Source organism: Tachysurus fulvidraco, chromosome 1 (genome assembly GCF_022655615.1).
Source record: "Tachysurus fulvidraco isolate hzauxx_2018 chromosome 1, HZAU_PFXX_2.0, whole genome shotgun sequence".
Lineage (NCBI taxonomy): Eukaryota > Metazoa > Chordata > Actinopteri > Siluriformes > Bagridae > Tachysurus > Tachysurus fulvidraco.
The window spans coordinates 27998944-28012437 of NC_062518.1; the positions used below are offsets into that span (position 1 = coordinate 27998944).

Consider the following 13494-nt stretch of genomic DNA (forward strand, 5'->3'; position numbering starts at 1 on the left):
ATAAAACTTGTGAAACCTAGTGGAGCACTAGGGTGCCAAAACATTTGGAGGCAAGTGGAGACGAGCATGTGACGTCATCCGAAAACATGTGACGCAATTTCCCTCCTTGAGCTGAGTGTTCTGATATGTCACATGCCTTTGTTCAGCGTATCACCCTAAAGGAGCTGGCCGAGTTTGGTGTAGATAGTTCGAAAGCTTGCCGAGTTATAAACCTCCAAAGTTTATAATGGGAGTCTATGGGAAAAAGGCCCTTTTGAGATCGGATCGCTTAGAAAAGTAATAGCAACAAACTTCAGACCAGGATCTACAACATATCCAAATTCGATGCATGTGGCTCGAAAGTTGTAGGAGGAGTTACTCTTGATAAATTTTTGTCTAAGCTTAAATAGGAAAACATTTATATACATAATTATAGCCATCTGTATATTATATTCATAGTACACACACATCTGTAAATCACTTCCATATTACCATTTTATTTAACTTATCTAAATCTTGTAAAAACTGTATACCCTGCACTTACTGCTATTGCACTCTGGTTAGACCTAAACTGCATTTCGTTGCCTTGTACTTGTACATGTGTAATGACAATAAATCTACAATCTACAATCTAATCTACACTGCTATTTTTGTGTAGACAACAATATTAGGTCTCCTACAGTATGTAATGTCAATGACGATATTTATTCTTGTTACATATGATATGAACCAAACACACAAAGTTTCATGTTAGATACCTTCTGATATCTAAACTCTAAAGCAAATTGTCTGATATACAATAACACAAAATTATCGGCCACGTTCCCAAGAGCTATTTAGAAACAGGATAAAATCCCTAATTTATTACTTATTAATATATTTTGTATAACCGTGTAATTATTAAGGAGAAAACAAACCAGGGCAGAAATAAAGAACAGTAATTCTTCCATTAAGGATGGAACAATGCTGTGTCGAATCATTCATCAAGCTAGAAAAATCCTGGGAAATGTCAGCCCCAATTAATAGACCGCTATACTAAAGCTTTTAAAGGATAGGGATTTAAATATCAATACAATATATTCAAAATGCATTAGAGTCAGTGTAATGAATGGATTTTTATATATGTAATCCAAACTCTTACTCAGAATCCTACTGCAAGCATTATCCTTATTAATTTGGCAGATGCTTTAATACAGCAACACATTAATAAGTAGAGCAGAATTTAAGCATGTAAGCATTTGAATCTTGCTTAAGGATCTAAATTTGTGAATCTGGCTGATAACTCATGACCTGACAATCACTAGCTGAATTTCACTGTTTCTTTTAAAAGACCCTTTGGTGAAATGGACATATAGATCATTCCAGGAGGTCCAGCTGAAATACATTGTTCCAGGAGGTCCAGCTAAAACAGTTTCCTGCTCTTTCTGTCGTACTGAAGTACTGTAATAGATTTGTAATAGTGATGTTCAGATAAATGTTCAATAAAGGTGATATCAGGATAGCTCATCCATTCTATTAAGAACACTTGCTCATTCATGCAATTATCTAAACAGCCAACTGGCAGCAGTACAATGGATCAAATCATACATCCATTCTTCCATCCATCCATCCATAATAATGCTCTTTTTGGCTTAAGGTCACTACTTACAGCTGAGACTACAGCTGAGAAAAGCAGAAAAATAAGAAAAAAAACCTCTCTTGACTTTCTTGTTCCTCATCAGAAAGAATGGCCTTAATATATTTAATTATTCGCTTCACCTCCATAAACATTCAATCAAATTTCTTTCAAATATACATCACTCGACACAGCTAGCTGGCTAACAATTAATGAACATCGAGGTGTCCATGTTTATTTTTTAATGTTTTTTCTTGAATGCAGCGAGGTTGAAAATGACCTGCGAATTTCTAATGGTGAAGTAAGTGGAATCCAGCATAATCATTACCCTTTTGTAGCCAACACATGGTAGATTTTGTTTTTTTTTATTTAAAATAATTCTGGAACTCTTGCAGGCTGAGGAAAAGAAGTTATTACATTTTCCTCAACAAATGAAATATTTGCATATACTTTTTATTGATATCTGCAAAAAAAGTACGACTACCAAGATGCTTGAAAATGTGTGGCAATCTACAGTATGTTTTTGGCACTTATTGCAATCTAAGCCAATTCATCGTGCAGCACGGGGCAGGAGACGGGCCTGTGCTTCTTAGAGTTTAGCAAAGGGTGAAAAATAATTGCGTTGTTATTGGCACTATACAGTCAATCCATCAGTCTATGGATCAGTCTACTGCTGTGTAGAGGGAAGCATTATTGTTATAAGCAAAACATAATGCAGACAAAGCAGCCAGCCTCGGTGTAGAACTTCAAGAGATTTATAAGTGAGGTAGCGCAAGTGCAGTCTTAATCAAATATTAGGCATGGATGACTGAACAGAATAAGGTGAGTGTTTATATTATAAATGCATTATAGTCTCTTGTGTGTGTGTGTGTGTGTGTGTGAGTCTGTGTGTGTTTCAGCAGTCTAAACAACCTCGGGGCAATAATTGTAGTAGATTTTTGTCTGATGATGTCCGACCTCAGCACACTGATAAACAGTGATATATGATATTGGGATAAAAAAATGTGTGTGAAAGAGATGATAGTCTGTCTGTTTAGATGAGTGTGTGACAAATAATTTGTTATTCTGATTATATGATGAATATATTATACAAACACGAGAGCTGAGGAGTACATTTCAGTACATTATTAATAACTAATGAATGTAAACAAACAGGAAAAAATAATATTGCAATAATAATAATCTATAATCTGCACCAAACACACACACACACATGCACACGCACACACACACACACACACACACACACACACACACACACACACACACACACACACACACACACACACAAACACATACACACACAGAGTGTCTGGGAGTGTATCCATCTTAACTGCAAAGCCAGATGGTAGTGGAAAGCTGCTCTGTTGTTTGGGTGAACAGATAAACACATGGGCAAGTTGGCATTGCTCAGCTATTGGTACAGATGGCACAAATAGAGCTGCAAAGCTACTTTAAGATCATCGGATTACCCAGAAGAGGGTATATTTCTCTGTCTGAAATCAAGGCAACAAACAACAGAACAAAGACAGACTAAATTCGCCTTTTGTGTGGGAACATGGCACATAAATTCTTTATTAAGTATGGATGAAATGTTCAATAATAATGTCTCATATAATCATGTCTGGATAATCGCATACGTTATGATGCTTCATAATGTTTATTGTATGCAATGATGTTGAAAGTAAAAGACAACAATCGCTGGACCATGCTGTTATGCATGAATAATCTACACAGGATGGAGTGATAGGAGAGCCATTACCACAACTTAATTTTCATACAATTTCTACTACTTACAACTTACCAGTGCTAAAACATAATGAAGCATCATTACACATTGTACATTAGTAACTTTTATTTAATGTAATGTAATGTTATTTAATGTAATTTAGTAATATAGTCTTGTGTAATCCCATGGAATGTCTGTGAGACAAGTTAGTTCCATGTTATAAACTAATGGAGCAGCGAATCGTGGGAGAATCTCTGGTAGGCTGTGGGTTTGGCAATACAATAGATTAAATATTAAAGGTATAACTTCGAATTTCTTATTACAGCTGTGCTCTGAGACACACACACATGCACGTAAACGTTTTTGTTCACATCAGAAGTACATTATTGGCAAGAATCTTATCACATTGTTGCCAAAGCAAATATTGCAGGTAGACTGAAACAACGTTACACACTGTGAGCCTATCGATCACACCCCTGCTTCCTCATGCAGGAGGCAACAAGCCGAGGAGTGCAGCCAGCCGAGATCCTAAATTGCTCCATTGATTTCAGTCTGGTCACATGACAAATGTACAGTTTTACAGTTAGACCTAAGAACTCTAGCTTTAGCTTTAATCAATATGGAACATGGAAGTAAATGTACCAAATTTGTTTTGCAAGGCCAGAGAACTGAGATCCAGGCATGTATAGTGCACACAGTGTAACTCTGCATATGAGCTAATGTAGCAATGACAGCTATGTGATCATCCCACTGCAAATAATTTTAATGCTAATTATCTACAGAAAAAAAAATTGATTATTAGAGTTTGACAAATTCAGTTCAAGTTTATTTGTGTAGCGCTTTTTACAATAGACATTGTCTCAAAGCAGCTTTACAGAACATAAACATAAATTATGTAATCCATGCTTCTCTTTCCTTCCTCGTTAAGTGGCTTCCAGTTTAGTGTCATTTTAGCTTCAAGGAAATGTCAAAGCATGGCTGGGATACTTAACTGATTTGTGACTGATTTATTAGGTTCGAAATTGTTATGTGGCCAATTGTTGTGTGGTTAGTGAGAGATATTTGCTCATTTTTATACTTTCTAAGAAGCCATATTCATATTTACATTACTAGTAGCCCACTGTTTATGTTGATCAATAATTGAGTAAATCTCAGAACAGCTCAGCTGAAAGGAACTAAAGTAAGAGTGTTTGTTTAAGTCAGAGACACACAGATGTTTAAGGGCCTTTTTACACCTGGTCACTTCATGTGTTTTCTCTGATCCGATAGCTATCTGATTTGTTAAAACTGTTCCATTTACATCAGGCCACATAAATGCGTCTTGGCGAATCGGATATCAATCCGATCTTTTACTCCCGCCCAAAATGCAAATATATTTTACCTCATTTCTTAATAATTGAAATTGAACACGCTTTGGTGTATGCGGTTGCTATGAAAAAACAGCAGTTACTGTTTGCTGCATTTTCGCTGGCGGCAGCAGTGCATTTTAAGACCCAATGAGACACCTGGGTGAAAGATGGAAGCCAGCACTGGTGGGAAAACATATTTGTTTCTGGCACGATGCACGACTCACAAGTCACCTGTGAGTGACTTACTTCCATTTGGGAGGAGTATAGTGCTGACATATGTGGCTTGAACAACCACATGCATTTACACCTGTCCAGTTTCATCTGAAATGCGTCCCAGACCACCTCCTGAAGTGGTTTGAACAATCGGATTTATATCCATCTCGAAACAGTTTCGGAGGGTATTTACACCTGGTCTTTTTACGATCGGATAGCTATCGGATCACAGAAAACGCATGAAGTGACCAGGTGTAAAAAGCCCCTATAGGTTTGGTAAGCTTACTGACTACTCTAGCACAGAGCACCGAGTAAATGTCAAATATACTTTTAAATTGTAATATAAAAATATACTTTTTTTATAATAATATTATTATTGTTGTTGTTGTTGGTATTATTATTATTATTATTATTATTATTATTATTATTAATAATAATAATAATAATAATAATAATAATAATAATAATAATAATAATAATAATAATTATTATTATTATTATTATTATTATTATTGTTGTTGTTGTTGTTGTTGTTGTTGCTATTGCTGTTGTTGCTATTGTTAGCCATTGATTATGCCAAGTCTGTGTGGATGTGTTATTATTATTATTATTGTTGTTGTTGTTGTTGTTATTGTTAGACATTGATTATGCCAAGTCTGTGTGGATGTGCTGTAACTACAGGAATAATAATATGATTAATAATAAACTGGAAAAAAAATTACAGTCTCTTTGACAAGGACGTAATTCTGGCTGAAGTTTCAGCAACTAACACTGAAAAGTTTGACATGGTTTACCTTTAAGAAGAGACGGATGACTCCTGTTGCTTTGTGGGAGATGTAGTACCAGAAAGTCAGTTTGCAGATGGCACTGGTCTCTTTATATAAAAAACTTCTCATATGAGCTTTATCCCCCTTTAGACCCACAGGAGTGGCTGCCAAATATACAAAATGGCCTGGGACGTAGAGGAAAAAAGAGAGGTTTAGGATCACAGAGAATAAAAGTGATTCAGGATTGTAGACAGGTGTAAATTAGCACATATTTTCATAAGTGCTAATTTAATTACTATATAGACACAGCTGCTGAGTTCAAAAACGTAATGATCAGCTTGCAGGAAATGGACTTATTTTTTATTCTAGTATTACACAAAGTTCATGAATGGACAAAATACCAACAGAAGGTTTTCACAAATGCTATTATAGTCTTTTTTTATAGTATTTTTTGTAGCACTTATCCTACACATAGCCACAAAAAGCCTGGAGTTTATCTTAGGAATTACATGGGGCACAATCACAGGGCTCAATCACAATGACAACTGACAATTCAGAGATGACAATCACCCTAAATTGCAGGTATTTGGACTTGTGGAAGATACTGGAGTACCCTGAGGAAACCCCTTATGTACTGGAAGAACATAAACTCAATAAAATCAAACCTCTTGCATACACATGCATGTTCATTCTAGCGATTGCATAGCTTTGGAATAGAAATACAAAATACATTGCTGCTGTACTGTACAGCTGTATACAAATGTACTGTACAGCTGTATACAAATGTGGTTAAATGCATAGTGGCTTTGTGGGTAGCTTTGAGCATAGTGGCTTTGTGGGTAGCATATTTTCATCACACAGAGAGGGACTGAGTAATTATTGTCACATCACGTAACGTCACATGTCCGTTCACATTCATTCCAGACTTTTAAGGATGCGTTTCTGTTAATGATGTAGCTCTGATGTTCCTGTTTCGCTCTGCTGAACTTTGCCTGTCTTTTTTGAATTGTGCTTTTACCTTACATTCTGGATTTACACTGTGCCTGTTTACATGTCCCGATACTTTTGCCCATTCCTAACCCATTTTGCCTCATGCAAGCTATTTACTTTTCCTTTTTTTTACATATTGGAGGTTGACTATAAGCAGTAAGAAATAATTTAGCTTATGTGGACCAACATATATGCTATTATACTGTATTAGATGTGACTCTGGGAACTGGATATGAGTCAGTGTGAAAATATCTAAATGGTGCATCAAGGCCCAAAGTGTAAATGCAGCCGATGTAAAAGCTTTAATAGCTCATCTTCCTACCGCTTTCATTCATGAGTGTGTGATCATATGGTGGTCTGATGCTTTGGGCAGAGCCAGTGCCTAGCATTAAATCAAAATTGTCTGCACGAGAGCTCTTCCATCCGCAACGACCGTCTTCGAACGAGCAGGACGTCCCGCAGTTCTTCTCATCGCTGTTGTCTCCACAGTTGTCAATAAAATCACATAGTTGATCTTGTTTGTAACAGTCACCGTTATCACACTGAAGTAAACCTAGTGGGCATAAATCTGAGGACAGACAGACACAGATAATATGTGATATAAAACAAATGAGCAAAATATATTGTGCATTGTGTAACACAAGTGTGTAGAGATGGGGAAATGTGCAGTGTCTGTGTGTGTGTGTGTGTATCTGTGGGAATGTTAGGGTATTAAAGGGGTGATGAGGCGTGAGGAAGAGGGGAGGTTTCTGTAATGAGTGATGAAAAGAATTCATAAATTCTCTAATCTTTTCTTCCTGTGGAGAGCTCAAGGCCAAACAGCAGGTCTTTTTACACCCTTTCAGTCATCCTTATTTTATTTTCTCTTCTCTTCTTCTCCAAGAACAAGGGTTTTTCCCCATGGAATCACTAACAAAGTTAAAAATACAACGCTGTGCATGTTCAGGTATGTGCAAGATCAGATCTCCACCTACACACACACACACACACACACACACACACACACACACACACACACACACACACACACACACACACACACACAAAATCCTACACTATCATAAGATATTTGAAAGAAATTCTGTGACATTACTAAGACGAAGCGTGGTGGGATTGTCTGAGTCATATCTCTCATCAAGGAATCTCTCCAGTGGCTTCAGAACAAAGTAAAAATAATTAAAAACCCTGAGCCGGAATCTGATATGTGATTTGATGCTGATCAAATCCACATGGCCTCATGCACCCTGACTGCAGATTTATACTTCAAACCGGATTAAAATTTCTGATCTGATCCAACAGTGAAACTTGTCAACATGTCATCTTATTAGCGTGACTGAAACCTTGCTAACAGCAGAGATGCTGAACACGTGATATATTCTAAATAGATCTTGGCATGCTTTGCCCTGGGCTGACTGTGGGCTGAGTGTGGAAGTGTTATCTATTATCAACACATTTAGTCATTACAAGTTGCAAACTATTCACACTCCTTATTCATCATATGCACTATCATTTATATTCAATATTCCAATATTTACAACAAACAAAATTAATTAAGCAAAAAGTTTAATGAGTATCCATTCATTAGAAAAAAACAAACTGGTTAATTGTTACAATTTTATATTATTTTGATATCACATTATATTTATATTAATGAACATCTAATTAATCCCAAGCATCAACCAGGGGCAATTTGATATTTATTTCAATACAGTTTACTAAAATGTGTATAAAGTAATCTATCTAATCTTTCCTTTGCATATTTATAAAGGTAGTTTATCTAACTATCGTAAATATGTATTGTAGTGTATTGTATTGTTAGTTAATTCTATGGCTAATTTGAGTCATTGATGATTAGAGACCACAATAAGAATAAAATAAATAAATAAATAATCTAGTAACGTTCAGAGTGCAGAACTGTTTCATGGTTAATAAATGAAAATGTCATATGTCGGCTCCGTTATTTCATCCTTCCATTCTTCCAAAGACTGTGCCACTGTGTGGTTCAGATAAAACAGTGTCATTTTTTTAAATGAAGTATCACAGTCTATAATATTTAACAGTATTCACTGAAATGTTGTGGTCCACTGAGAGACTGTGTTTGATTAATTTATTTTTTTAATTTCATTTAATTTGAATATTTCATTTAAATCATCATCACTAACATAGTTAAACTAAAATAGGTCAAACTTATAGTATTGTATTAATCTGTACACTGAACTCTGTATATTCATACAAGTATATTTATCAAATTATACTGTACATAGCGATGATTATGGAAAGATTTAACAGAAATTTAACTAACAACAGTTTCTACTTTTTTTTTTAACACAAAATATCATGAAGAATAGATTTCCCCCCAATGTTATAAATTCTTCATGATCTTTTTTGTGAAAATAAATAAATAAATAAAACATCAGATAAATTAGTGTTAATTCATTAAAATTGAAATTCCATTAATTGAATGGATTAATATTTTATATATATACATCTTTATATATATATATATATATATATATATATATATATATATATATATATATATATATATATATATATATATATATATATATCTTTAAAGTGATACATGGTACCTGTAAATCAGGGCTATAAAGTTTATTACTAATAACATAGTAATAAATAAATCACTAAGTGAAACATATGCCAAGCAAGATGGATTCTTACTGTACATCAAAGAATTATTGAATGAATAAAAATGTACATAAAACTATGAACATATCTTCAAGGCATTTTTCCTTAACTCCATACAGTACTCTTGAGATATTATAAAATCTGATATTAACCTAAATTTACCTCAAGTTACTCAAACTTCATAGGTTTGTCACAGTGTTAACGAAATTATGTCTTAAAGCAGGACCCTGACCTGACTTGAAGGTATTTGTTAGATTAATGTCTGTGTTTTAAACTGTAATCTCAGCGGGATCTCGAAAAAGAATTTGAAGGTATCGCATCAGGCAAAGATGACTGTCGAATTTCATCCAATTAAAGCTATAAAATAGTCGTTAACTCTGCCACAGGCCAAGTTTAATGCTTTTTCTTAATGTAATATCGCAAACTCTTATAAGACTGTGCTAGACATCCATACACATTTATGCAGACTCACAGTGTCTGAGATGGAGCAGACAGACACGGACATAGCAGGGTCTTTGTTCTCAGAGAGACCACACACAGACCAAGTCACATTAGAGTTATACACTAATACTCTTGAGAAAAACACACACACACAGCTTTTTTGTAGCACGGGGACATTTGTTCCCATTTCTCACACCCTGCAGTCTTGTCAATCAATGTGAAAACCCAACTATGGATTAGAACGTCTTACCTCCCTCTGTATTGCGTTCACACTCATTCTGCCTCTGTCTCAGAGGAGTCGACGTGAAAATAACTGAAGGGATACTCAAAGGCCCCTTTGCTTTTCACACAGAAAGCCTTGCTTACACAATTTCTGGCAAGACGGACGCAGGGACAGATTTACTGATAAGAAAACATGTTTAAAGAGAGAACTGATCAAAGGACAAACACCTAATCTCTGCAATTTACAACAAAAAATACTAATATCTGTTTTTAGGATCTCAGAAAAATAAATTATAATGGAATATACTGAATATACTTTCAACTATTAACTCTTCTTTCTTTTCCTTCACCCCAGACTACACAGCACTAGACAACTAACGGCTAGATGTGTCTATATCTAGCTGTGTTCTTTTGGTAGTAGTAGACCTTGTGTTATCGGCAGAGAACCAATTGAGGTGCTTCTTAGAGGCAAAACTCGCTACAGACGACCTATCAGTGCTCAATGCAGTGAGAAAATACAGGCCAACCCCGGGGAGAGAAAGAGAGAAGAAAAGAGACTGAGTGCATTGTATGGAATAAAAAAATGAGGTAAGAATATTAGCAATATAAAACTACAGACACCTCAAGAGGGAATTAAATATTTCAGTGACAGAGGAAAAGGAAAAAATATTGGTTAAAAAATGAAAAGAAAAAGCAATAATTCATGAAAGCCATAGATCTGACTGAGCAGTGGATGGGGAATTGAAGTGCCTTGAATGCTATCAGGTTTCCAGTCCACAGTGCATTGCATTTGAACAAACAGAGCAGAAGAAAGCTGCTGCTGCTATTCCTGAGCTAAAAGCAAAATAAGTTAAAGCAAAAAAGTGAGCTGACAGAATAAAAGCATACCAGTAGGTGAAGGGTCCGGGAGGTTTGTCTTGTGATCATGGGTAAAAAGACAGCCAGGTGAGAAATTGATGTCATCGATGCTGATATCTCCCCTTCCGTTTCCACCCATCTTTCCCTCAAACATGACTTGGAAGTGCTCTTTGGAGAAAAGGGGTACTTCCTGTCTGATCCAGTAGTTGCCCTGATACCCGGTAAGGTTGAGGACGAGGGAAAGGGATGATTTTGTGATCATGTACACACTCAGAGTGCCAGCACCCTCACCAGACATATGCAGGTAAAACACCATCTACAATAAAGAAAGATGCTCATCAAGAATTTTATAAAAATGCTTTTAGAGGTATTAATATCATAGAGTTAACCAAAGATCATATGTTCTATGTTCTACTTATATTCACTCTGTTTTGGCCTCACTTTTTTTTTTCAGATTTATAATGTGTTCTATATATGCTGTCAACATCCAGTTGATATGGGCAAAAGTATGTGGACAGCTGACTAGCAAACCCATATGTTTTACATTTACAGCATTTAGCAGTCGCCCTTATCCAGAATTTTTATACAACTGAGCAATTGAGGGTTAAGGGCCTTGCTCAGGGGCCCAGCAGTGGCAACCTGGTGGACGTAGGAATCGAACTCACAACCTTCCGAATGGTATTCCAACACCTTAACCACTAGGCTTCCACATCCCGTATGTGGGTCTCTCCCAAACTGTCAACACAAAGTAGGACGCACAGCTGTGTAAGATATCTTTGTATGTTGTAACATTATAATTTCCCTTCACTGGAACTACTGTAAGAGGCCCTAATCTGTTCCAGCTTGACAGTACCTCGTGCACAAATTGAGGTCCATGAAGATGTTTTTGTGGAAAAAAATGGAAAAAACCTTTGGTGTGGAAAAACACAAGCATCATTCATTCAACTACACTGAACTCTGGCATAAACTGGGACACTGACTGCACTGCAGACATCCTCACCCAACATCACTGTGATCTCACTGTCTAATGCTCCAAAATCTAGTACAGTAGAAAGCCTTCCAAGAAGAGTTCAGCTTATTAGAACAGTAAAGGCGGAATGAATCTGAAATAAGACGCACATACAACAAACACATATGGGTATCCCTTTCTCTTCTTGTCTCTCTCCTTCTCTCTCTCTGTCTTTCTGTCTCGGCCACATTCTAATTGGCTCCCTGGCAGGATTGCGGAGTGCAATTGATTAGTATTGTAGGTGCATCTGAGGGTGAACAACAGGTCTCTTCCAGGTGGCCAATCATCTACATTTTCCTTTCTCTTTGTCCCTTTGTTTCTTCCACAGACATACAAAATGAATAGTTGATTGATTCCTGCACGGCTGTCTCTTAAAATGAAACAGAATTCCTCCGAAATGATTTGACAAAAATGATTCATGTGCGTTCACAAACAAGCATGAAAAGGCATAGGACATGATAAAGCCTTTCCTTTCTTTCATTGTTCACATACAAACATATTCACATTCTCTCTCTCTCTCTCTCTCTCTCTCTCTCTCTCTCTCTCTCTCTCTCTCTCTCTCTCTCTCTCTCTCTCTCTCTCTCTCTCTCTCTCTCTCTCTCTCTCTCTCTCTCTCTCTCTCTCTCTCTCTCTCTCTCTCTCTCTCTCTCTCTCTCTCCTGTGCAATGACTGATAGCTGATAAATGTAAAGAGCAACCAGGATTATTAAATCCTTATGACTGAAGTTTTACAATATCACAGCGTGAGCTTTGGAAACCTGTCTGTTTACAGCTTAGCACAATTTCACACAGTTAATTCAATCAACCTCTTAATCACTCAGTGAGCCACCTATTCATCCATCTATCAATCAATTCCATTGCCTTACTTTTTCCAAAATATTGACCCTTTGTACTGTAAACAATCTACTGTGCTCCTGTTAGGTGGTAGCTGATTTGCTTTAAGGGAAATCTGACCTTACATTCTCTGCTGCTCTGGCTAATCACTGGACTGGAGATTCGAGCCATGTCTCCAGAGGATTTGGAGAAATAGTTCTCCTTGTACAGGTAGTGGCCTGATGAGTTGCGTAGAGTGTGGTCAGTAGCTGGACCTGTTTCCATTGTAGGCGTTCTTCCTGCTTTGATCAGCCAATCAGAATTATCACTATCCAGTTGGTGCCAGGCGCAAAGGTCAAATTCAAAGTTACAGTGCGCATGAAAGCCCTCTGGAAAATAGAGACAAACACACAGACACAGAAAAATATACTTGTTTTATATGCAAGGTGTAACTGGATCAAACACTCCATTACCGATATTAAAAATTAATAGCTATATAAATTAACCCTTGTATGTTGTTCGCATTTTTGTCACTCAGCCAGTGTTCGTGGGTCTGCTGGACCCGCTGCGTTTTTGGGTTTAAAATAAAAAAAATTATGTTAAAATAATCTACAGATGATTATTTCATCCCAATTACAAGCAATATAAACAGCATATACTGTATGGTTAATATTTCCCCTTTACCTTTATTAAATCACATTTTTTAATTAAAGTGCTACACATTTTATTTTAATAAAATGTAATTAAAAAAAAGAAAAAAAAAGAATCAAATTTAATCAAGTTATGAGGGGGAAAAAATCAACACATTTATAAGGAAGCAAAGTTTTTCAAAACTATTGATGTTTATGAATATGGGTCCCA

The 13494-nt window shown here is 36.2% G+C and overlaps 1 protein-coding gene across 3 annotated transcripts in view; it reads right to left on the reverse strand.

The window, feature by feature from the left end:
* Positions 1–13494, reverse strand: part of malrd1 (MAM and LDL receptor class A domain containing 1) — a 54715-nt gene that overhangs the window by 24308 nt on the left and 16913 nt on the right. For all 3 annotated transcript variants that reach the window (XM_047801582.1, XM_047801583.1, XM_027169502.2), the window contains exons 17-20: positions 12775–13022; positions 10843–11128; positions 6965–7210; positions 5680–5837 (exon numbers count right to left, since the gene is read on the reverse strand). In XM_047801582.1, the coding sequence (XP_047657538.1) occupies positions 5680–5837; positions 6965–7210; positions 10843–11128; positions 12775–13022 (938 nt within the window). The remainder of the gene's footprint in view (positions 1–5679; positions 5838–6964; positions 7211–10842; positions 11129–12774; positions 13023–13494) is intronic.